This window comes from Pipistrellus hanaki (assembly GCF_964339955.1).
Source record: "Pipistrellus hanaki genome assembly, chromosome: 3".
NCBI classification, from domain to species: Eukaryota; Metazoa; Chordata; class Mammalia; order Chiroptera; family Vespertilionidae; genus Pipistrellus; species Pipistrellus hanaki.
In genome coordinates, this window is record NC_140505.1 from 39,335,597 (window position 1) to 39,360,718 (window position 25,122).

At 44.8% G+C, this 25,122-nt stretch overlaps 1 protein-coding gene across 1 annotated transcript in view; it reads left to right on the plus strand.

The window, feature by feature from the left end:
- ABCC4 (ATP binding cassette subfamily C member 4 (PEL blood group)) overlaps nt 1–25,122 on the plus strand; it is a 223,382-nt gene that overhangs the window by 33,893 nt on the left and 164,367 nt on the right. The window contains exons 2-3 of the mRNA XM_084876712.1: nt 14,335–14,445; nt 14,979–15,099. Of these exons, the coding sequence (XP_084732838.1) occupies nt 14,335–14,445; nt 14,979–15,099 (232 nt within the window). The remainder of the gene's footprint in view (nt 1–14,334; nt 14,446–14,978; nt 15,100–25,122) is intronic.

The window sequence follows — 25,122 nt, forward strand, 5'->3', positions numbered from 1 at the left end:
GTGCCCCTACCCCCAGCCCTCCCTGATGGAGCCTAGGGCTAGCAAAATGTGACCAGGGCTAGCAAAATCTTCTGGAGGATTAACCAGAGATTAATATTTGCCACAGCTAGAAGAGCTTTGAAAAACATTATCCTCTCAACAATAAATGACTTATTTGAGTGGGGCTAGGACATTTGCTGAATGATTGACTGACCTTAGCTGACCTGTATCTTCTCTTCTCCAGAAGAGAGGGTTGTGTGACTGAATGTCCCCTGCCACTGCTTCTCAACCAGGGGAGAGTCATTTATTTATCAGCTCAGTTGAGTTTTTTTAAAAAATATATATTTTATTGATTTTTCACAGAGAGGAAGGGAGAGGGATAGATAGCTAGAAACATCGATGAGAGAGAAGCATCGACCAGCTGCCTCCTGCACACCCCCCACTGGGGATGTGTCCGCAACCAATGTATATGCCCTTGACCGGAATCGAACCTGGGACCTTTCAGTCCGCAGACCGACGCTCTATCCACTGAGCCAAACCGGTTTTGGCAGCTCAGTGGATTTTGAGTGACTTGCCCTGTGCCAGGTCTGGTGAGCATCACAGAAAGACCAGGGTCTCTACTCATGGAGTTCTCATTCTAGAAGGGAGATGGACAAAATGAGGGATTATGTTTCTCTAGGAAAAAAAAAAAAAAAAAAAAGCTTTTAGTAACTAGATCAAGAAATTAGAAGAGGAGAATAAGGTGGAAAATCAGAGTATATTTGTGTTTTTTTTTGATAAGATGGTCAGACCTTGCTTTGGAGGTGACAGTTCGGGTGAGACCTGGAGGAGACATGGTGCAATCCTGGGAGGAAGTGGTACAGAGTGTTTGTTCCCAGCAGAGGGAATAGGAAACAGGAGCTGGGACCACAGCAGGCCAGCCTGACTGGAACAGTGAGCAGGGAGGGGAGGGGCAGGGATGGGTGGCCAGTCAGGAGGGGTTCACGCATGGCACCTGTTAACGAAAAACAAAAACAAAAAACATTGAAACTTGTAAAGAATATTTGTGAGTTTATTTGAGCCAAACTGTCAACATATGCCGGGAAGCACAACCTCAATAAATTGAGATAATGCTCCAAAGAATGGTGGGTTACATCTGTATTTATACATTGCTATCAAAGGAGGGACATAGGTGGGTTACATGAAATTCATTGGTGATGGATTAAAGCAAAACGATGGGAAACCCCTGTGATTGGATAAAAAGTATAAAGATGGACGTGTACTGAGGTGAGTGCAGGAACAATTAACATGATAAAGAAGGAATTTGAGGCATCTGTCCTGGCGCCCACCACATTGGTTGTGCCCCAGGGGCTCCAGAAAAAGGGAAGTTACAAGTTACCCAGACATCTCACAGATAATGTTATCTTAGAGGCCAAAAGGCAAATGGGCTCAGTAAAGATAAGTTGATCTTTATCAGGGAAAATTCAGCCTGGGACATAACTACCCACTATAACCTGTTTGTAGTTAAATATTTAATTTTCAAACCATCTTGTGGTTATTTTAGGTCTGAGTTTGCAAGACTGCCACTGCCAATCCCCTGAGCTTGTCAGGTTAGCATGTGGCTCTTTTCGTCCACACCCCCCGGGAAATGTGAGGATGGCAGTTGTAAGGCCACAGCCGTCCGGCATCTTTGAGGTCTGAAAGCCCATCCTTAATAAAGAGAAAGGAAGGTTCTAGAAGAGATTAGAACAAGAAAGTGAGCAGCGGAGGGTGCCTTAGGGCATGGAAGTCACTCAGTGATGTTGGTAGTTGGGGTGAAGGGGAAGCCTGATCCCGGAGCTGGGGTGTGGAAGAATGATAGGCAACAAGAGCAGTCAGCGCATGGCCTTTGGAGATGCCAGGGTTGTTTACAGCCGGGAGGGGCCTGGGGCTGGAAAGTGTGACTGGGGAAATGGGTGATGCTGAGGCTGCAGGGAAGTCCTGTTCCCAGGGGCCAGCCAGGCCCCTGTAGCAGGAGAGCAAGGAGCTGAGGATAGTCCAGGGGCTTCCTGGAGAACACCCCCTTGGCCACAGCATGTGGGGGCCTATGCCTGAAGTTTGGAAGTGGGGTCAGATAACCAGCACTGCCCTAACCGGTTTGGCTCAGTGGATAGAGCGTTGGCCTGCAGACTCGATTCCGGTCAGGGGCATGTATGTACCTTGATTGCGGGCACAATCCCAGTGGGGATGTGCAGGAGGTAGCTGATCAATGTTTCTAACTCTCTGTAAAAAATCAATAAAATATATTTAAAAAAAAAAAGATAACCAGCACTTCACCGGACTCCATTATTGGGAAGCAGTACTCACTGTTTAGGAAGTATAACGGTGAATCCATTGCTTTTCAACGCTGTTTCCCAAGGGCCCCTGTAGGGAGGAGGGTGAAGGAGCACCCCCTGGAAGTGTGGGAGTGGAAGCTCCCTGAAGCCTGGTCTTTCTTGGCCAGTGTTTCCATTTATTCGGTGTTGATGTTGTTCAAACTCTATAGTTTACTGAAACTTCCGCGAAGATGTGCCCAGTGTTCCTGTGGCTTTGTGTGCTCCTGGGACCCTTGGGGACACTCTGTGGGGCGTGGGCCTCTCAGTAGGGCACCCTTCTCTGTGGGGAATCTTGGTCTTTTCAGCACGGGGAGTTTCTTGTATTTTGGTCCTGTGCGTTTCACTTCCTCCTCACTGTGGGAAACAGGAAGTGATGCAGGAGTGACAGCCACCTGTGAGTTGGGCAAGGGGGAAACCCTCCACAGAAGCCACATTGCAGCCTAAATGCCAGTTTAGCCTCTGGATCATTTCTCTGCAGCTCGAATGTTCACGGAGCTCAGCTGTCCAGGGAGCTGTGCTGGGAATGGAGTTTGTAAAAAGGGCTGACAGGCCGCCTGCCCTCGAGGGCCTCCTGGATGGTGTGGGGATGAGGGTGCCAAGTGCATTGTACATACAATGGACCCATTAGTGTGTCAGGAAATCAATTTAGTGAATTTCAACTGGCATTTCTTGTTTGTTCTTTTTTTTTTTTTTTTTTAATAAATCTTTATTGTTCATATTATTACAGATGTTCCTCTTTCCTCCACCCCCCTCCATGGCTCCCCTCCACCAGGTTCCCACCCCACCCTCTGCCCTTTCCCCACCCCTCATTGTCCTCATCCATAGGTGCACAGTTTATATTCAGTCTCTTCCCACACCCCCCTCTCCCCTTCCCCCCCCCCCCCCCCCCCCCCCGAGAATCGTCAGTTCACTCCCCTTCCATACCTCTGATTCTATTATATTCACCAGTTAATATTGTTCATCAGATTTAAAAAAAAGTTTTTTTGGTTTTTAGATTCACTTATTGATAGTTACGTATTTGTTGTTCATAGTTTTTATCTTTATTTACTTTCTCTTCCAAAATAACCCCCTTCAGCAATTCATATAATTCTGGTTTGGTGGTGATGAACTCCTTTAGCTTTTTTTTATTGGTGAAGCTCTTTATCTGGCCTTCGATTCTGATTGATAGCTTTGCTGGGTAGAGTATTTTTGGCTATAGGTTCTTACTATTCATCACCTTGAATATTTCTCGCCATTCCCGTCTGGCCTGCATGGTTTCTGTTGAGAAATCAGCTGACAATCGTATAGGTGCTCCTTTATAGGTAACTACCTTCTTTGCTCTTGCTGCTTTTAATATTCTCTCTTTGTCTTTTGCTCTTGGAATTTTAATTATGATTTGTCTTGATGTGGTCCTCTTTGGATTTTTTTTGTTTGGAGTTCTGTATGCTTCCTGGACTTGTAAGTCTAATTCTTTCACCAGGTGGGGGGAGTTTTCTGTCACTATTTCTTCCAGTATTCTTTCGGTATCTTGCTCTCTGTCATCTTTTGGGTCGCCCATAATTCTGATGTTGGTTCGCTTGAAGTTGTCCCAGAGGTTTCTTACATTATCTTTAACATTCTGGATTCTCTTGTCTTCTTGCTTCTGAGGAGTGTCCTCTGGCTCTTTTCAGTTCCAAATCTTTGACTTGATTCTTGCGATCTTCCATTCTGTTTTTAGGACTCTGTATAATATTTTTTATTTCAGACAATGTATTCTTTATTTCTTGTTGATCCCTTATTATTTCTTGTTGATCCCTTATTATTTCTAGTTGATCCCTTTTCATAACTTCATAGGTCTCGTTTATTTTATCAGTCTTTTCTAGGAGATTCTTGAACAACCTTATAAGTGTGGTTTTGAACTCTATATCCAGTCGCTTTTTGTCCTCTATTTGTTTCGTTTGTGATCTATTTCCTTGTCTCAGCATTTTCGCAGCTCCCCTGAGTTGCTAGCCTTAAAAGTCTCTGTGTTCTGCCTGGATATGGCGGAGTTTCAGGGTGGAGCCTACAGCCTTGGCTTCCATCAGCCACACCCTATGCGGCTCCTGAGTCTCAGTATTCCTCAGGGTCCTTTAGTACTTGCTGCAAGCACCTCTGAGAGTGAGGTGCCCTCAAGTTTCGCCTGCTACCAAACAGTCTAGTCTCTCCCCCAATGAGCCCGGAACTGGGATTCAGTTCAGTTGGAAGTGGGGTTCAGAGTAGTCTGGAGTTTTTGTCTCCTTCCCGCCAGGGCACTACCGCGGCACAGCCAACTGTCCCTTCTCTGAGTGCAATGTGCGGGCCTTCGGGGGCTCTGCTTTTTGCCGTTCCCCCAGGGTTCCACCTTACAGCCCAGTCTCCCTCTGTTTGAGCCTGGGTCCCCGAGGTCTGGCCTAGAACTGGGGTTCAGAGCAGTCCGGAGCTTTTGTCTCCTTCCTGCTAGGGCAATCTAGCAGCAGAGTCAACAGTCCGTACTTTGTTGTGCGCCTCCGGGGGCTCTGCCTTTTGCTGCTCCCCTGGGATTCCGCCTCACAGCCCAGGCTCCCTCTGTTAGAGCCTGGGTCCCCAGGGTCTGGCCTAGAACTGGGATTCAGTGCTGTCGGGTCTGGGGTTCAGCACAGTCTGGAGTTTTTATCTCCTTCCTGGTAGGGAACACCAGCCAGGCACTCAGCCGCCCCCTCCTCTCCGGCTCCGTTCTCTCCGCGCGTGCTGTGTGTCTCTGTACCTTAGGCTTTTACAGCTCCTCTGATTTTCCTTCTGGTTTTCTCCTTCTCCTTGTAGAATTTCCAGTCTGTCAACTTTCCTGTAGTTCTGGGTAATGTCCATTTTATATTTTAGTTGTATTTTATTGAAATTGTTGTGTGCGGCTGCGATTAGGTGTTTACCTGTGAAGCCATCTTGGATCTTCCCTATCTCTCTTGTGTGTTCTTAATTAAAAAAATTTATGGTAAAGCTGAAACCAGTTTGGCTCAGTGGATAGAGCGCCAGCCTGCGGACTGAAAGGTCCCAGGTTCGATTCCAATCAAGGGCATGTACATTGGTTGCGGGCACATCCCCAGTAGGGGGTGTGCAAGAGGCAGCTGGTCGATGTTTCTCTCTCATTGACGTTTCTAGCTCTCTATCCCTCTCTCCTCCTCTCTGTAAAAAAATCAATAAAATATCTTTAAAAAAATTATGGTAAAATACACAAATAAAATCTACCATTTATAAAAAAATTGAGGTATGATTGATATTAATTTCAGTATTATAACATGACTCGATATTTGTATATATTTTGAAGTGATCAATATATTAAGTCTTAATATCCATCGCTCCACATAAATACAAATTTTTTTCCTGTGATGAGAACTTTTAAGATTTACTCTCTTAGCAACTTTCAAATAGGCAACACGGTATAATGAAGTTGAGTCACCATCCTGTATATTATATCCTCATGACTTATTTTATAACTGGAAGTTTGTATCTTTTGACCCTCTTCAGCCATTTTGCCCACCTCCACACCCCTCACCTCTGTCAATCACCAATATGTTCTCTGTTATCTTTGAGCTCTTTAAGATTCCACATATAAGTGAGATCATACTGTATTTGTCTTTTTCTGTTTGACTTATTTCACTTAGCATAACACCCTCAACGTCCATTCATGTTGTCACAAATGGCAAGATTTCTTTCTTTTTTTAAAAAAAATCTTTACCTGAGGATATTTTTCCTTTTATTTTTAGAGAGAGTGGAAGGGAGGAGGAGAGACAGAAATATCGATGTGAGAGAGACACATTGATTGGTTGCCTCCCACACTCGCCCCTGCAACCGAGGTACTTGCCCTTGACTGGAATTTAACCTGGGACCTTTTAGTTTGTTCTGTCCACCGAGCCAGATGAGATAGGGCCATTATTTTTTATGGCTGAATAATATTACTTTGTGTATATGTATATAATACTAAATTTACCATATTAACCATTTTTTAGTTGTGTGGTTTAGTGACTGGCCTTTTATGACTGGCTTATTTCATTGAATATAATAGTTAGGATTCATCCATGTTGTAGCATGTATAAAAAATTGCCTTCCTGCCCTAACTGGTTTAACTGGTGGATAGAGCATTGGCCTGCGGACTGAAAGGTCCCAGGTTTGATTCCGGTCAAGGGCATGTACCTTGGTTGCGGGCATATTCTCAGTAGGAGGTGTGCAGGAGGCAGCTGATTGATGTTTCTCTCTCATCGATGTTTATAACTTACTATCCTTCTCCTGCTCTGTAAAAAAAAATCAATAAAATATATTAAAAAAAATTTCCTGTCATGGCTGGCATGCTAAATGGTTAGAGCATTGGCCTGCACATCAAAGGGTTGAGGGTTTGATTCCTGGTCAAGGAACCTGGGTAGCAGGTTCCATCCTTTCCTGGGCCAGATGTGTGTGGACGGCAACCAGTCTATGTGTCTCATTCATAGCAATGTTTTTCTCTCTCTCCCTCTCCTTCTCCTACTTGCCCCCACCCTCCCTTCCATGCTCTCTAAAATCAATGGAAAAAATATCCTTGGGTTAGGATTAACAAAAACAAAAACAAAATTAATGGAAAAAATATCCTGAGGTGAAGATTAACTACAATAAGAAATTGCCTTTCATATCAAGGCCAAATAATATTCCTTTGCATGTATATACCATATTGTGTTTATTCAGTCATTCATTGATGGACACTTGGTTACTTTCACCATTTGGGTATTGTGGCTAATGTTAAGATTGTGGGGGTATAATGACTGGCATTTCTTTTTAATGTTGTAGGGTAGAATACAAAATATCAGAGTAGCCTGGGTAAATGTGGACACAGTGTAGACAGACCTGGGCATTCAAGAACTCTTGGGAATCTAGATTTTTATAGGAAATAGAACTTTTTAAGCTATCATTCTTCAAAATAATAATGTGTACCCCATTAAGCATGTTTCTTGGCTGGGATCTTTGTGTGGGACTCTAATGGGTGACCTCAGGCATGAGAGATTATAAGGGATTTTTGATAAGTGACATAAATTCCATGGGTCCAAAGAAGGAGAGACTTAACTGGAGAGAGAGGTCAGAGAGGGGCCAAGTGAAGGAGCTAGAACTTGAAGCTGGGAATAAGGCAAATTAAAAGAAAAGGGGTACAGGAACTCTTATTCATTGCTGGTAAGATTGCAAAAATAGTGCAGCTACTTAAAACATATTATTATTTTTATTGATTTCAGAGAGGAAAGGAGAGGAGATAGAGAAACATCAATGATGGGAGATAATGATCGACTGACTCCTGCAGGCTCCTCACTGGGCCCTGGGTCCATAACCCGGGCATGTGCTTTGACTGGGAATCAACCGTGACCTCAAGGTTGATGCTCAACCATTGAGCCACACTGGTTTGGCTAATGCAGCTACTTTTGAAGACAAGTGTGGGGGCTTCTTACTAAATTTACTCTTTCCGTATGAACCAGCAATCATGTGCCTTGGTGTTTACCAAAAGGATTTGAAAACTTAGGCTCACACACAACCTCCTCTCGGTTGTTTATACCAGCTTTATTTATAATTACCCAAACTTGGAAGCAACCAAGATGCTCTTTAGTTGGGGAATGGATAAATAAACTGTAGTCCATCCAGTTAATGGAATATTATTCAACACTAAAAGGAAATGAGCTATCAAGTTATGGAAAGATTTGAAGGAACCTTAAGTGCGGATTAAGTGAAAGAAACAAGTCTGCAAGGGCTAAATCCTGTGTGATGCCATCTCTGTTACATTTTGGAAAAGGCAAAACCATGGAGACAGTAAAAAGATCTGTGGTTGCCAGAGGAGGGAGGGATGAATAGGTGGAGCACAGGATTTTTAGGGCAATGAAACTCTTCTGTATCATACAGTAATGGTGGACACATGTGATTACACATCTGTCAAAAGCCAGGCGATGTATGGATTTTGACAGATGTATAATGAATGACCCTTACTATGAACGTGCCAATATAGGTTAACCCATTATAACAACTGTACCACTCTGGTGGGAGATTTTGATAATGTGGGAGGTTGTGGGAGAGTGGGGTGATTCAGAACTCTGTGCTTACTGCTCAGTTTTGCTGTGAGCCTGCAACTGCTGTAAAAAAATAAAGTGTAAAAAAAAAAAAATGAAGGCTTTCCAGGTTGGGGGATGGAGGTAGGAGCGTCTGTGTGTGCTCAGGGAATAAGTGGGCAACTGGTCTGGCTGTGAGAAAGCGTTCCTGTTAGGACAGCGGGATATGTGGCTGGAAAAGCAGTCGGGTGCAAATACGCAGACACACACCAGCTTGTGCTGGGGTGGGGCTTTGCCAGCGGCATGAGGTGATGTATCTCTTAAATTAACCTAACTGCCCAGATGTTTATCTCCCAGGGACTCATAAACTGAGCAGCCTGTGAAAGCATGATGATAACTGACTACACTGCTCAGATCAGTTCTTTAGCCTTGAGTAGGTATCCTTTTAATCAAGAAAGTGAATTACATGTCCATGTGCATGTGATTAAGTAAATTCTTTGACCCAAGAAAAGTGTTTTCTGATGCCCTGATCCCAATGAGTGATATTAAAGGCTTACGTTGTTAGTCAGTAATACCCTCCAGGTCCATCCTTACTCTTGGAGTTTGGAAGCAAGATCTATGTAATCCCTTATAGAGGAAGAGGTTTAATAGTATAGAAGAAGGTGTTTGATTGGAATAGGAGCTGTTGACCATATTTTCAGAGCAGAGCTAGCCAGCACTTAAGCACTCACAGCCTCAGAAGGGATCTTGCCAATGAGTCCTTACCCTAGTGGTGGTCACTTGGGCTGGGCTAACTACACTACATCGGCAAACTCAATCAACAGAGCTAAATATCAACAGTACAATGATTAAAATTTTTTTTGAGAGCCAAATTTTTAAAAAAACTTCTTCTAATGCCACTTCTCCAAAAATAAATTCACCCAGGCTGTGGTATTTTGTGGAAGAGCCACACTCAAAGGGTCAGAGGAGCTGCATGTGACTCGCAAGCCACAGTTTGCCAACCACGGCACTAGGGTATCAACCTGCCGGTTGTAAGATCCCTCACTTGTGAGTTTCAGTCAGATGTGCTTTAATCCCACACAGCCATGGGCAGGAGAACTAGTGTCTTTCTCATGACCCATTTTGTTCCTAAGGTTACTGAATTGTATGCGTGCATGTGCATGTGCGTGTGCGTGTGCGTGTGTGTGCGTGCGTGTGTGTGTGTGTGTTAAAAAAGGGTTTAGGATAGTTATCCACTCACAGTAGTAGTAGATTCGGGGTGTTGGTTGCAGTGAGGGAAAAGTTCTTGTGAAGCTGTGCGGTGAGAAGACGAGAGACACCAGGAGGCTGTAAAGGCATGGGTTAGCCGTGGGGACAAGGGAGACAAAAAGGCAAGGGATGGACCAGGGGTTTCTGAGTGCCCACAGCCTGGGAGGACCCACGTGGCCTGGGGCAGAGGGAGTGCAGGGACCTGGGGGACGTTGGGGAGGAAAGGGGACCCAGCCTGCACTGCCGCCTGGCTTACTTTGACCCGGGAAGAACTAGTGGGAGATGAAGGGGGAAAGGATATATAAATGAATTTGGAGCAAGCTTTAGGAAAGGCGAAAAGCCGCAGAGGAATGAGGAAAGGCGATTTTTTAGCTTGAGAGTTGCCGCTGCGTTTAATTTGATTTGGCTGTGGGCCGCTCCAGGAATGCTGGGGTGGTGACCTGTTTTGAGACAACTTACCTGAGGTGTGGTGTTCCAGCCTCACCCTGGATGGATTCCGATGACATCTTGCCAAGACAAACCAGACACACTGTCTTTTTTTTTTTTTTTTTAAATATATATTTTATTGATTTTGTACAGAGAGGAAGAGAAAGGGATAGAGAGTTAGAAACATCGATGAGAGAGAGTCATCGATCAGCTGCCTCTTGCACACCCCCTACTGGGGATATGCCCGCAACCAAGGTACATGCCCTTGACCGGAATCGAACTCGGGTCCCTTCAGTCCCCAAGCCGACGCTCTATCCATTGAGCCAAACCGGTCCCGGCAGACAGACACACTGTCTTTGATCACAGAGCTTCTAAGTAGTTTGACAGTAGTCATTGCTCTGAAGGAGGTACAGTCATGGTGAGACAGGAGGGAAATGCTGTTACTCCATCAAGTGCTGTGGATGGAGAGAGTCTCTGTGGAGAGAAGGACCACTGGGGCGGAGCTGGGTGGGAGATGGCCCCTTTGGCAGTGGTCTGGAATCGAGTAAACTCCCTCCAGGATACATTGGAATCAAGGTGACAGTTCACCACGTCTAATTCCTTACTTAGATAGTGACAGATAATTTAGGCTCCTACGAAAGTAGGCTTCCAGCAGATCGAAATGAAAACCTTCAGCCCTTGCTGGCACCCATAGGGCTCAGCTGGCGTTCTGAGATTTGAGCATTGAAGGGAATTGGAAGGGTCCTTAACTCAAAAGCCACCATGAAAGAAATACGTTTGAGTAATTTCACCTATCTGAGTTATTTGGCTTTCTAATGGGGTCCAAATGTGATTGCTTAAGAGTTCTATCCTGATAATGACTGATATTTGGTGGGATTTTCCAAGTTTCCAAAGCAGCTCCAGTTGATCTCTCAGTGGCTGAGAGAGGGGTATGTCTGGGGGTCCTTCCCATTTGCTTGAGACCAATACTAATAAATTACAAGGCTACTTTAAGGTCACACACAGGAAGGGGCAAAGTCCTAGACTCTTAACAGCAGGATTTCTACCTCAAGATGTATTTTGTTTTTACTCATTAAAATTTTTTAAAAACTTTGTGAAAATGCACATACCTAGACTTTATCATCTTAGCCATTGACGTGTACAGTTCAGTAGTGTTGAAGTACACCCACATGGTTGTACAACCAATCCCCAGAGTTCTTTTCATTTTGCATCAGTATTTTATTAAACCCTGACTCCTCCCTTCCTTCCTTCCTGGTCACTCTCCTACTTTCTGCCTCTCTGAATTTGTAGGACTCCAACTACCTCATGTAAGTGGAGTCCTACTACAGTGACGGTCCTGTTGTGTCTGCGCCATTTCACCTTCCCGCCAGCATTGTGCAAGGCTTCCGGTTTCTCTACCTCCTTGTCCACACTTTTCCATTCTAATGTGTGAGAGGTGGTATCTCACTGTGGTGTTGATCTGCATTTCCCTGATGGTTAGTGATGCTGAGCATCTTCTCCCGGACAAGCAGAATTTTAAAGAGGCCCTTTCAGGACCAGCTGGTTCATCATCTGGGTCAGTGGTCGGCAAACTGTGGCTCGCGAGCCACATGCGGCTTTTTGGCCCCTTGAGTGTGTGTGTGGCTCTTCCACAAAATGCCACGTGCGGGCTCGCACAGACAGTGCGATTGAAACTTCGTGGCCCATGCGCAGAAGTCCGTTTTCGGCCCTCAAAAGAAATTTCAATCGTTGTACTGTTGGCTCTGTTGTCTAATGAGTTTGCCGACCACTGATCTGGATAAATTCCGGTGGTAACTGCCTGAGCATTTGCGGAAAGGCACAACTGTAGAACAAATGAAACGGCCCAGCACATTTCAAACCCGTTTAGTGGTAAAGCTTACAGATTTATACTTCTGCTTTGGAAGGAAGTTAAAACCTAGAGATGTGATATGACTGGCAAAAAGTCATGGAGGTCCAGAATCGACCTCGTAGAAGGGAAGGCGGGGGAGAGGGAGACGGTAGAGGCTCTGGGAACTCCAGGGTTCTCGGGATCATTGCTGGGACTAGACCCCACTCTTCCGATTCCTAGTCCAGGACTAGCAAAATCTGGAGCCCAGTTTCTCTTCCTGCTTCCTTAGTGACTCATAGCTGTTCATTCATTCATTCATAAACAGCTCTTGAGCACCTGCTCTGTCCCCAGTGCTGTGCTGGGGACAAAGCAGTCAAGGAGGTAAAGGTGATCTCTGCTTCCATGGTTGTCGTCTGGCTTCAGAAGTTTCCGTACCCTGGCAACATCAGTAAAATGGTGCTAACCTTTGAGCTAACTTTGCATATTAATTATTATCACTTAAATAATGCATAATGGATAATGGCAGTGCATTTGCTTAAGGTTTTTCTTGGGTCCTCTATAAAGTTACTGTTTTTTCCTTTTATAATTAAAAAGTAATTTGAGATTATGTGAGTATTCTCTTCCACATCAAACTTTCATTGGTTTTTTTTTAACTCCCATTGATCATTTCTTTTCTTTTCTTTTCTTTTCTTTTCTTTTCTTTTCTTTCTTTCTTTCTTTCTTTCTTTCTTTCTTTCTCTCTTTCTTTCTTTCTTTTCTTTTTTTTGTTGTTTGTTAATCCTCACCTGAGGATATTTTTTCCATTAATCTTTAGAGAAGGTGGGAGAGGGAGAGACAGAAAGAAATATTGGTGTGAGAGAGACACATAGATTGGTTGTCTCCTGCATGCACCACCACCAGGGCCGAGAAACCTGCAACCAAGGTATGTGCCCTTGACAATGAACCGAACCCAGGACCCTTCATTCCGAGGGCCAACACTCTAACCACTGAGCAAAACCGGCTAGGGCTCCCATTGATCATTTCTAAATCCATTGTTCCTTCAACATTTATTTGCATTTGAGAATGCAAGCACTTTCCCTTCTCTCCCATTTGCAGAAGGTAAGGATTGGGGGACTCTTGTTATTTAAAGGGTTATGATCCATTGCCATTTATATTTATCGTGATGCTCAGTGTATCCCAGATTTCCCTAGTGAGAGCCCTTCAGGCCGTCTCCTCTGTCCTTTGGACATATCCTCATGATTTCTCGGAGCTTTTCCTTATTTTATGGTGTAAGATGTTTCAGGCCCGTCTTGTACTTTCTCTGCCTGTTTTGTGTTGGTCTGATCACTGGGTAGTGATGCCGTTGCTAGGAATGCTTGGGGCACTCCTCACAGACATTTTCCCGGAGGAGCCAGTGCTGTAGCTGGACCAGCCCTTGTGGTTGGTAAGGTTGCCAGCTGCACCTCCACAGTGATCAACAGGGAACTTTGAAAAAAGATTAGGTGTTTACTCACAAGTCCTGCCTGGGGCTACACAGCAAGGTCTTGGGGTTGGCAGAGTAGAGAGAGAGAGAGAGAGAGAGAGAGAGGGAAAGAAAGAGAAAGAATGAGACAGGAAGAGAGAGAGGAGTCATGAGTGTGAGCCTGGGGTTCTGCCTTTATTGGGATTGAGGGTGGGGACCCTAGAGTGTTGTGGGTTCCCTCTTGATCAATTTAAAACGTAAGAGCGGGGAGTTCAAGTGCAGGAAGGGAAAAGCAAGTCGACAGTGAAAGGATCACTTATCTAGGTCAAGCAGAGTTTTCTGAACAAGAAAAAGGGAAGCTCGTGGGTGGGTGGCCTGGGTTTTTATAGTCACGTAGCTGGCAATGTGTTTGAGTTGAATGTCTTTGAAGTGGATGCCTCAGCAATCAAAAGCTTATGCTGCAATAAAAAAAAAAGCTGATTGTGATGTGCTTCCACTACGCTGGCCCAGCCTTGGAGCCAGTCATTTCTGTAAGGAGCCTCGCTTTCTCGGAGGCAGGAAAGGCATTAAAAACGGAGACCTGGGCGCCTGCCCGGAGTGTTCTTGGACATCGGTGTGTCATTGTTTCCAGGCCTCCCGGCAGACAGAGCCAGGGGGTTTGTGGGTGTGTGAGCACATATCTGAGATATCTCACTCTGACCTCCCTCTCCCCCCCATGCCTGTGTATTTAAAATGTAGACTTTTTATTTTTATTTAAAAAAAATATATTTTATTGATTTTCCACAGAGAGGAAGGAAGAGGGGTAGAGAGCTAGAAACGTCGATGAGAGAGAAACATCAACCAGCTGCCTCCTGCACACCCCCTACCGGGGATGTGCCCGCAACCAAGGTACATGCCCTTGACCAAAATCGAACCTGGGACCTTTCAGTCCGCAGACCGACGCTCTATCCACTGAGCCAAACCAGTTTCGGCAAAATGTAGACTTTTTAAAAACAAAACTTATGGATGTAGGATTCTTAGACATAGATGTGTATTTTTTGGGTAGATGCTAATTCATTTTTCTCCCCATTTTTTTAACAGGTGGCTAAACCCCTTGTTTAAAATCGGTCACAAGCGGAGGTTAGAAGAAGATGATATGTATTCAGTGCTTCCGAAGGACCGCTCAAAGGAACTCGGGGATGAGCTGCAAAGGTAAGCAGTAGGCCGTGAGGAGAAGGGTGTGGAAGGAGAGCCTCTAGGCTCTGATGGCTTGGAAGGGGTATTGCCTGCCTTCGGATCCTCGGGAGAGTGGGTACACTGCCCTCCCTTCTCCTCAGCTGTCCCTGGGCTTACCCTGCTTTGGCAGGTGGGTGAAACCGGAGTCGCCTGTGCATTTGTGGGAGTGGAGAGAACCTCCAGCCGAAGCCTGGATGCCAAGAACTGTCTGGGGAGGAGGTATCCCTGCAGGAGGTTGTCTAGACTCCTGTCTGCCCTCTCGGGCTGCTCCAGATACCGAATGCCCTGCAGAACTGGCAGGAACTCGTTTCTTGAGACTGAGACTGTTTTCCTGGTGCCTCAGATACTGCACCCCGAATTTTGGGAGCCCTGCAGACAGTTAGCCAGCATCTGTTGGACAGGGGTGAAGTGCCCAGCAAGAGACTCTTACCTTTCATTCTGTTACCTTCCTGGTTTGCCCTACGCGGCAGGGCGTGCTGCTCTTCACCGTGCTGTGTTTCTCGTCGCAGGTACTGGGAAGAAGAACTTTCGAGAGCCCAGAAGGTCCCACGGGAGCCATCTTTAACAAAAGCAATCATCAGGTGTTACTGGAAATCCTATGTAATTTTGGGATTTTTTACGTTACTTGAGGTAAAAGCTTTTATCGCAGTGAACTGTTTTTCAGGGCCATTAGGGAGAGAGGCATGAAGTTTAAGTGGATAAAAGATTTATGGGAAACACGATATCGTTAGACTGAGCAATTACTTAAATGACTGGACCTGGGAGGAGATTTTAATAAGATTTTAGTAAAACCTTCTATTCATTTTTTTCTGTAAATTAAATAGAGTATTGTGGAAGGGCAGTCCTGAAAAGGGAAGACATTTCATACCACGTTAGGACACACGTTGGTGCTCAGTAAATGTTACAAACATGGAGTGGTTCTTGACCAGAAGAAGATCCCACAACCTCTGTAGCCCCTCCTCCCCTGGCCAGGCAACCTTCCCCTGCCCTCTCCCCCCTCCCCAGTTGGCCAACCTCCCGCAGCCTCTCCTGCCAGCTGGCTGGCCCTGAAAGGCTTTGATCGCTTGCCAGGCCAAGGGACTCCACTTGTGCACGAATTTGTAATTGGGCCTCTAGTTCTATATAATAAAGAGGTAATATGCAAATTGACTGTCACACCCTCACAAGATATTGCTGCCTATGACCAGGCCGGCAGGGGAGTTAGTGAGGGACAACAAAATGACTGAACAGTAGGCTGCATGGGGCAACCAGGTTGGCAGGGGGGCAATTGGGGGTGTCCAGGCCAGCAGGTGATTAGACTGGCTGGCGGGGGGCAGTGAGGGGCTACTAGGCTGGTGGGGAGGCAGTTGAGGGTGACCAGGCTGGCAGGGGGGTGCAGTAAGGGATGACCAGGCCAGCGGGGGGTGTGTGGAGGGGGGGAAAAGGCGGGCAGTTAGGGATGACCGGGCAGACAGGCAGGTGAGTGATTAGGAGCCAGTGTTCTGTATACCTACAGGTATACAGAACAAAATAAAACAAAAGAAACTCCCTGGAGCAGGAAGTCAGACTAAGGATTATAAATTGAGGTGGTCAGGTCCCTTGAGTGCTGGAAGTGGCTAGGGTGTTGACGCTACTAGCATCAGCAGCATGGTGCACTCAGATGGGTTAGGGCCTTGTAGAAAGCCACCTTCCACTCATTACCATCCCTAAGTGGATGTAGTTGTGTCTGTGGCCCGGGTGACCTACCAGCCATACCAATTAATTATGCGGATTCTTTTCAGTAGATGGAGTTACACATGTGTTGATATATATGCGATTTGATATGTATGTTATTTTGTTGTATTGACAGCAAGCTTCAAAACTTTATAATATGTCAAATTTTCTGAAGGTGTTAAGATAGATATTTTTTTTTTTTTTTTTTAATAAATTTTTATTGTTCATATTATTACAAGTGTTCCTTTCCCCCCTCCTTCCCACCCCACCCTCTGCCCTTTCCCCAACCCCCATTGTCCTCATCCATAGGTGCACAGTTTATGTTCAGTCTCTTCCCACATTCCCCTCTCCCCTTTTCCCCAAGAATCATCAGTTCACTCCCCTTCCATACCTCTGATTCTATTATATTCAACAGTTAATATTGTTCATCAGATTTTTTTAAATTTAATTTCCTTGGTTTTTAGATTCACTTGTTGATAGTTACGTATTTGTTGTTCATAATTTTTATCTTTATTTACTTTCTCTTCTGAAAGAACCCCCTTCAGCAATTCATATAATTCTGGTTTGGTGGTGATGAACTCCTTTAGCTTTTTTTTATTAGAGAAGCTCTTTATCTGACCTTCGATTCTGAGTGATAGCTTTGCTGGGTAGAGTATTTTTGGCTGTAGGTTCTTGCTATTCATCACCTTGAATATTTCTTGCCATTCCCGTCTGGCCTGCATGGTTTCTGTTGAGAAATCAGCTGACAATCGTATAGGAGCTCCTTTATAGGTAACCACCTGCTTAGCTCTTGCTGCTTTTAATATTCTCTCTTTGTCCTTTGCTCTTGGAATCTTAATTATGATTTGTCTTGGTGTGGTCCTCTTTGGATTCCTCTTATTTGGAGTTCTGTGTGCTTCCTGGACTTGTAAGTCCAATTCTTTCCCCAGGTGGGGGAAGTTTTCTGTCACTATTTCTTTCAGTATGTTTTCGATATCTTGCTCTCTCTCATCTTCTGGGACCCCCATGATTCTGATGTTGGATCGTTTGAAGTTGTCCCAGAGGTTTCTTACATTATCTTCAATTTTCTGGATTCTCTTGCCTTCTAGCTTCTGCAGAGGAATGTCTTTTGGCTCTTTATATTCCAAATCTTTGACTTGATTCTTGCGATCTTCTATTCTGTTTTTAGGACTCTGTATAATATTTTTTATTTCAGACAATGTATTCTTTATTTCTTGTTGATCCCTTTTCATATCCTCATAGGTCTCATTTATTTTATCGGCCTTTTCTAGGAGGCTCTTGAAAAACCTTATAAGTGTGGTTTTGAACTCTATATCCAGTTGCTTTTTGTCCTCCATTTCTTTCGTTTGTGATCTATTTGGTTTAGGCATTTTCACAGGCAGCTTTTCTGATGGGGCGGAGTTTCAGGGTGGAGCCTACAGCCTTGGCTTCTGTCAGCCCCGCCCTATGCGACTCCTGAGACTCAGGGTCCTTCAGTACTTGTTGTAAGCACCTCTGAGAGAAAGGTGCCCTCGATTTTTGCCTGCTACCAAACAGTGTAGGCTCTCCCGCAATGGGCCCGAAACTGGGGTTCAGTTCAGTTGGAAGTGGAGTTGGAGATGGAGTTCAGAGCAGTCTGGAGCCCCTGTCTCCTTCCCGCCAGGGCAGGCCTACGGCACAGCCGGCCTTCCCTTCTCTGCGCGCAGTGTGCTCGCCGCAGGGACCTCCTTTCTCCGCTACCCCGGGGTGCCGACTTACAGCCCAGCTCCCTATGGCTGAGCCTGAGTCCCCGGGGTCTGGCCCAGAACTGGGGTTCAGAGCAGTCAGGGGCCCAGCACAGTCGGAGTTTTATCTCCTTCCCGCTAGGGAACGCCAGCCAGGCACTCGGCCTCCCTCCTCTCCGGCTCCGTCCTCTCCATGCGCGCGCCGCGTGTCTCCGTACCTTGGGCTTTTACAGCTCCTCCGCGCTTCCTTCTGGTTTTCTCCTTGCTTCTTGTTGTAGGATTTCCAGTCAGTCGACTTTCCTGTAGTTCTGGGTAATGTCCATTTTATATTTTAGTTGTATTTTATTGAAATTGTTGCGTGCGGCTGCGGTTAGGTGCCTACCCGAGCAGCCATCTTGGATTCTCCCCCAATAGTCAAGATAGATATTTTTATGCTTAAAAATACCTAATTTTGCCGAAACCGGTTTGGCTCAATGGATAGAGCACCGGTCTGCAGACTGAAAGGTCCCAGGTTTGATTCTGGTCAAGGGCATGTACCTCGGTTGCGGGCACATCCCCAGTAGGGGGTGTGCAAGAGGCAGTTGATTGATGATTCTCTCTCATTCATGTTTCTAACTCTCTATCCCTCTCTCCTCCTCTATGTAAAAAAAAAAAATCAATAAAATATAAAAAAAGAAAATACCCAATTTTGTGCCAAAAAAGAGCATTTTCAGGAAGTTTTTTTTTTTTTTTAAATATATTTTATTAATTTTTTTACAGAGAGGAAGGGAGAGAGATTGAGAGCTAGAAACGTTGATGAGAGAGAAACATCGACCAGCTGCCTCTTGCACACTCCCTACCGGGGATGTCCCCGCAACTAACATGACTGGAATTGAACTTGGGACCTTTCAGTCTGCAGACCGACGCTCTACCACTGAGCCAAACCGGTTTTGGCCATTTTCAGGAAGTTTTAATTCATTACTTTATTTTGAAGAAGAGTGCTATTGAAAGTTATTGTATACTCAGGAAGCTTATGGTGAACATGCTCCATCTCAAGATACTTGTGAACGCTGGTCCCAGGGGTGTGCTTGCTTGTTCATGCTGCGTTCAGGTGGTTTATGGTATAAAATTAGACAGTGGCCTAGATTCCCCAGATGAGCATGATGACTAGCCTATAATGTTCATTTTAAAAGCGATAATAACTGGCTGAACTCTTTTCTTGGAGAGATAATAACTTGCTGAACTCTTAGTTGTGATGCAGTGAAATTCAGGGACCACTCAGGGTCATTAGAGCTCGGCCAGAAGTCAACCTTGAATTTTCTGTTTCTGGCAGCCAAAGGAAGCCTGGAATCCAACACAAAGACTTGCTTGTTGACACTCTGGTGTTTTGAAGATTTGAAATGATTTCTTAGGGTGAAACACTAGTAAGGATCTGTTTATATTTCAAAAATCATTTTCAAGTGCTGTTTTGGGTTTTCTGTGATTAAAACTAGTTACTGAGTTAGCTGGGATGAATGTTGGTTTAATGATTGAAGCAGCTTCCCGTTTTGTGGTCTGATGTCTATGCTCCTTGTTGGTCTTTGCATTTTAGATAGTGGAAGATCTAAACTCAACCTGGGCCGAAACTGGTTTGGCTCAGTGGATAGAGAGTCCGCCTGTGGACTGAAGGGTCCCAGGTTCGACTCTGGTCAAGGGCATGTACCTTGGTTGCGGGCACATTTCCCAGTAGGGGGTGTGCAGGAGACAGCTGGTCGACATTTCTCTCATCGATGTTTCTAACTCTCTATCCCTCTCCCTTCCTCTCTGTGAAAAATCAATAAAATATATTTTAAAAAATAATAAACTCAACCTGTGATTTTCTAAAAAGCTCTAGGCCTGAGAATGATTAGAGCGTGGGCAGGGCCTTCTCTGGGCACTGCTGTCAGCAGCCAGGGGAAGAGGCTGGCCCAAAGAAAGGCTTTTCAGGGTAGGATTTCAAAGTAGTTGAACCTCTGTCCTACAGGAATTGAGGAATGATTGTATGCTCGGAGAAGCAGGTCCCAGGCTGATGATGAACGCGGTGTTCTTACAGGCCAGCGATAATTAGAAGGAAACAGCTAGTGAGTCCCCAGCACTCCTGGCTCCTGTGTGGGACTGCAAGTATCTTTCCATCTAGAGCCTTTAGGGTAGAGGGGAGGAGCCTGAAGCCTTTTCTAGGGCCAAACCTGGGGGAAGGCCACCTCTCCAGACCTGGGGCCTTTTCTTGGAGAGATGAGTTCTCTGCCTGCTGGTATATGACGTGGCCTCAAAGAGCCGCTGTGGGTTCTGAGAGGGGAGGACTGGACTATTCCATGACCTTTGGAAATGGACCCAGGCAACTGCCGGCCTTTGCCAGAGGCCACTGCAGCAGATGCTCTTTGGCTCAGGTGGAGGCTGTAGGAAGGCAAACATTTTGTGTTGAAACTAAGCAGCTGGACAAGAAACAAACAGACAAACAAAACTCTGAGTAGAATTTATGCCTCGACTTAGGGCTGATTCTTTGAGAGTGGTATTGGGCTTTTTATTTATTTATTTATTTATTTTTTAAATATATATTTTATTGATTTTTTACAGAGGAAGAGAGAGGGAGAGAGAATTAGAAACATGGATGAGAGAGAATCATCGATCAGCTGCCTCTTGCACACGCCCTACTGGGGATATGCCCGCAACCAAGGTACATGCCCTTGACCGGAATCAAACCTGGGACCTTTCAGTCCGCAGGCTGACGCTCTATCCACTGAGCCAAACCGGTTTCGGCTATTTCCCAGATCTTTCTTCCAAGTGTCCCTCACCTCCGCCCAAGCTGGGTGAAGAAATTGATAAAAATAATTGTGAGCCAGGAGCAACCACTGAGAGCTGCACAGCAAAGGAAAGATGGAGGAAGCATCCAAAAAAGCTAACAGGAGACCTGAGCAGACTGCTGTGTACACCCTGCTAGTTCCAGGCACATAGCACTAGCATGGCAATATCCATAATAATGATCCTGAGTTGTCACCAAGGAAATTCTTCTCAACCCATTTTAAGAAGTCAGGGAAGTAGCCCTGCGGGTGTAGCTCAGTGGTTGAGCATTGACCTATGAACCAGGAGGTCACGGTTCAATTCCTAGTCAGGGCACATGCGCAGGTTTCCAGCTCTATCCCCAATAAAGAGACGTGCAAGAGGCAGCTGATCAATGATTTTCTCTCATTACTGATGTTTCCATCTCTCCCTTCCTCTCTCTGAAATCAATAGAAGATATTAAAAAAAGAAGCCAGGGAAGTAGGTGACTTATTTTCAAAGGATTGCGTTCAAAATGGTTGAAATAAAAATCTGCCCAGTAGTGAAGCTTTCCATTTCTGTCTAGGAAAATTGGCCTTGAGGAATGATTTCAGTTAGCATTTCTCATGCTGCTCCGATTGCCTGTGAACAGCAGTGTGTTTTCCAAGCCCTTTGTGAATCCAGCCTCTGCCAGTCTTTGCTGCCAAGCACGGAGTAGGTCCCGTCCGGGAACTTTTGTGTAATAAACATGGTCATGCTTACACTTACGCTCATGCTTACACTGACTCAGAGTACATTTCACGGTCTTAGCTCCTGCAGTTGTCCCAGGATTTCTCTGAGGTAGACAAGGCAGAGGGCATGGAGGGCATGTGAGGGCTTAGAGTCCTGTGACTTGCAAGTAGCCAATTTGGTCTCTGAAGCAAATGTTCTCATTCCTAGGCCAGTGCCCTTTGCATTCTGTCCTGATGCTTTCTTTCCTGCCACACCCCCTCCCACAGGTCAGAGAGCCAAGAGTAGGTGTGTTTTTCTGACAGCAGCTTGTGCTCCTCTGTCAGCTGCTTCATACAGTGTGTTTTTCCCCCTTGTAAGTTTGTAAGGACATTCAAAAATCTATACTAATAAAAGGGTAAAATGCTAATGAGACTGAGAGACCTTCCGGGAGACCTTCTGGACATCCTTCTGGACAAAGCCATGGAGGCGGGGCCGAGGCAGAGGCCATTAGGGGCTATCAGACTGGGCGGGGGGAGGGTCAGTGGGTGGGTGGGGGGGCAGTTGGGGGCAAGTAGGCCTGCAAGGGAGGGCAGATGGGGCAACCAGGCCTGCAGGGGAGGGCAATTGGGGGTTACTGGGCCAGCAGGGGAGCAGTTGGGTGTCGATCAGGCCTACAGGGCTGTGGTGATCAGGCTGGCAGGCAGGTGAGTGTTTGGGAGCCAACAGTCCCAGATTGTGAGACGAATGTTGGACTGCTGGTTTAGGCCCTATCTCTTTGGACATCCCCTGAGGGGTCCCAGATTATTACTCTTGTACAATATATCTAGGTAGGACAAGGGATGGATCGAGATATATATTGGGTCGGCAGCTAAGTAATTGCGGATTTTTTAAAGAAAATCAAAGACAATTTTTTCATGGAACTAAATAACTTTATTCTGTAATGTATTGCCCATTTTGATCAATGACCTTTTGCCATCTTTCAGGCAGCATCATAATCCCACGTTCAAAAAACTTCTGGTTTTTATTAGCAAAAAACTGAATCAGGTACGATTTGACATCATCATCATTATTGAAATTTTTACCATTCAAGGAGTTTTGTAAAGACCAAAACAAAAAGTAATCAGATGGTGCAAGGTCAGGACTATATGGTGGATGTGGCAAAACATCCCAACCAAGCTCCATTAATTTTTGCCGAGTGACCAAAGATGTGTGTGGCCTTGCATTGTCATGATGGAATACAACACCTTTTCGATTTGTCAATTCGGGCCGCTTTTCTTCAACTGCATTGTTTAATTTCATTAGTTGTTCAATGTAGACATCAGAATTGATCGTTCGGTTGGGTGGTAAGAGTTCAAAGTAGACAATTCCTTTGTAATCCCACCAAACTGATAACAAAACCTTCTTTTGATGAATATCAGCTTTTGATGTTGTTTGAGTTGGTTCACCTGGCCTGCTCCACGATCTTTTCCGCTTGATATTGTTGTAAACAACCCATTTTTCATTGCCAGTTATCAGTCGTTTTAAAAATGGATCATTTTCATTACGTTTCTTTAGCAAATCGCAGCTGCTAATGCGTTGCGTTAACTGTGATTCTTTCAGTTCGTGAGGAACCCATGTATCGAGTTTTTGAACATAGCCAAGTTGTTTTAAGTGATTTTCAATGCATGTATGTGATACATGAAGCTTCTCTGCAATCTCACGTGTTGTACTGTGACAGTCCGAATTGATTATTGCTTTGATTAGGGCGTCATCAACTTCAACTGGACGACCAGAGCGTCTTTCATCTTTGAGTGAAAAATCACCAGAACGAAATTTGGCAAACCAATTTTGACACTGCCGTTCTTTTAAGGCTTCGTCACCATAAACAGCACATAACTTTTTATGAGCTTGCGATGCGTTTTCCCCTTTGCGGAAATAAAAAAGCAAAATATGACGAAAATGTTCCTTTTGATTTTCCATTTTTCAACGAACGCCAAACAAAAACTACAAAACAGATCAAAAAACTTTTTTTACTGATTAACAGCTGAATATCCAACTATCAAATAACAAAATGTGTTTTACATTTGTACTACGTCTGCAAACCTAAAAATTCAACTGAAGCCATATATGTGTGAAAGCCGCAATTACTTAGTTGCCGACCCAATATATATATATATATATATATATATATATATATATATATATATATATATATATGTGTGTGTGTGTGTGTGTGTGTGTGTATATATATATATATTTTTTTTTTTAATTTATTTTTTTTAAATATATACTTTATTGATTTTTTTTTTTTTACAGAGAGGGAGGGAGAGGGACAGAGAGTCAGAGCATCGATGAGAGAGAAACATCAATCAGCTGCCTCCTGCACACCTCCTACTGGGGTTGTGCCCACAACCAGGTACATGCCGTGAATGGAATCAAACCTGGGATCTTTCAGTCTGCAGGCTGATGCTCTAACCACTGCGCCAAACCAGTTAGGGCCCACGGGGTATTCTTAATTAAAACATATTTTTATTGATTTCAGAGAGGAAGGGAGAGGGAGAGAGACGGTCCTATGCTTCTTGTATACACTCTAGCAGTCTTTGCTAGTTTCCGTGCTTTCTGGAGTGACAGGATGTTTTTGGTTCTTCATGTGCAGTTTTTGCCCTACCTGGGAATCAGCTGTTTTCTAAGCAGCCCTGGCTCCTTTTAGTTGGAAATGGTGTTTAGGGACTAGAACGTCGGCACTATATGTGCTATTGCTGCTGTGTTGGTTATTATTTATCAGTTTGATTGGACCAAGCTAGACTATGTTCTTTTTAAGGTAAACATATCATGGGTGCTTTTTGGGTGTTTATAGTCCAAATCATATTGAGGATGCTAATATTTTTACTTAATCTCATTATTCTAACATCTGTATCTCTTTTCTCCCATCATCTATTCTTCTTTCTCCCAGGCCTAATCCCACTTCCCATTGAAAACATAACTATTAATTTGTTTTAACTTACATTGCCAACACTATCACCCATAATGTGACTTCTGGGAAAAAAAAAAAAAAGATTCTTTTGCAGTTCATATAGGTCTGTATATCACATAGGGAATGTATGTTCAAACTATTTTGTTTAAAACCACTTTCAGTTATTCTCTTTTTGTGTGGTTCTGCCAACAACTGGATGGTATATATATTTAGGTACATTTGCTTTATTTTACTCTGAAATTTTAGGAACTGCTTTTTAAAAATGTGTTTGTTTTACACGACATGAACAGGAGAGGCTGATTTTAAAGAAGGCTGTTATTCTTGTTCCTCCCACTCTATGCCCTCTTTCCTTTTAGAGGTAACTTTAATATGGCTCTTTTTTTTTTTTTTTTTTGCCTCTCTTCTTCCCCCACCCCCGCCTTGCAAAAAGCTTTATTGTTTCATTTGGTCCAGTGCATGGCAGAGGGCTCCAGCGTGGTTAAAAGAATCGCTAGAAGCCTTGGGGAGAGGTTCAGGCAAAAGGCAGACACTGGGGGAATGCAGAGGGGCCCCCCAAAGGCCTCTGGGCTCCAAAGGCTCCTAGTGAGCCTTTTGAAGAGATACCTGCCCTGTCCAGCCTCGGGGCCAGCCAGCCTGCAGAGGTTGTTCAGATGGCTGCCCGTCTTTGTGACCAGTATCACCTCCTCATCCAGGAACTGGTTCTCCAGGAAGTCACAGAGCTGAGGGTCTGCACGGGTAGAAGCCAAGGCATGCAGCTCCAAAAGGGCCTGGTTCAGGTTCCTCTCCAAGGCCAGGGCGGCTTCCATGGTGCCCAGAGTTTTGCCTCACTCATGGGAAGGC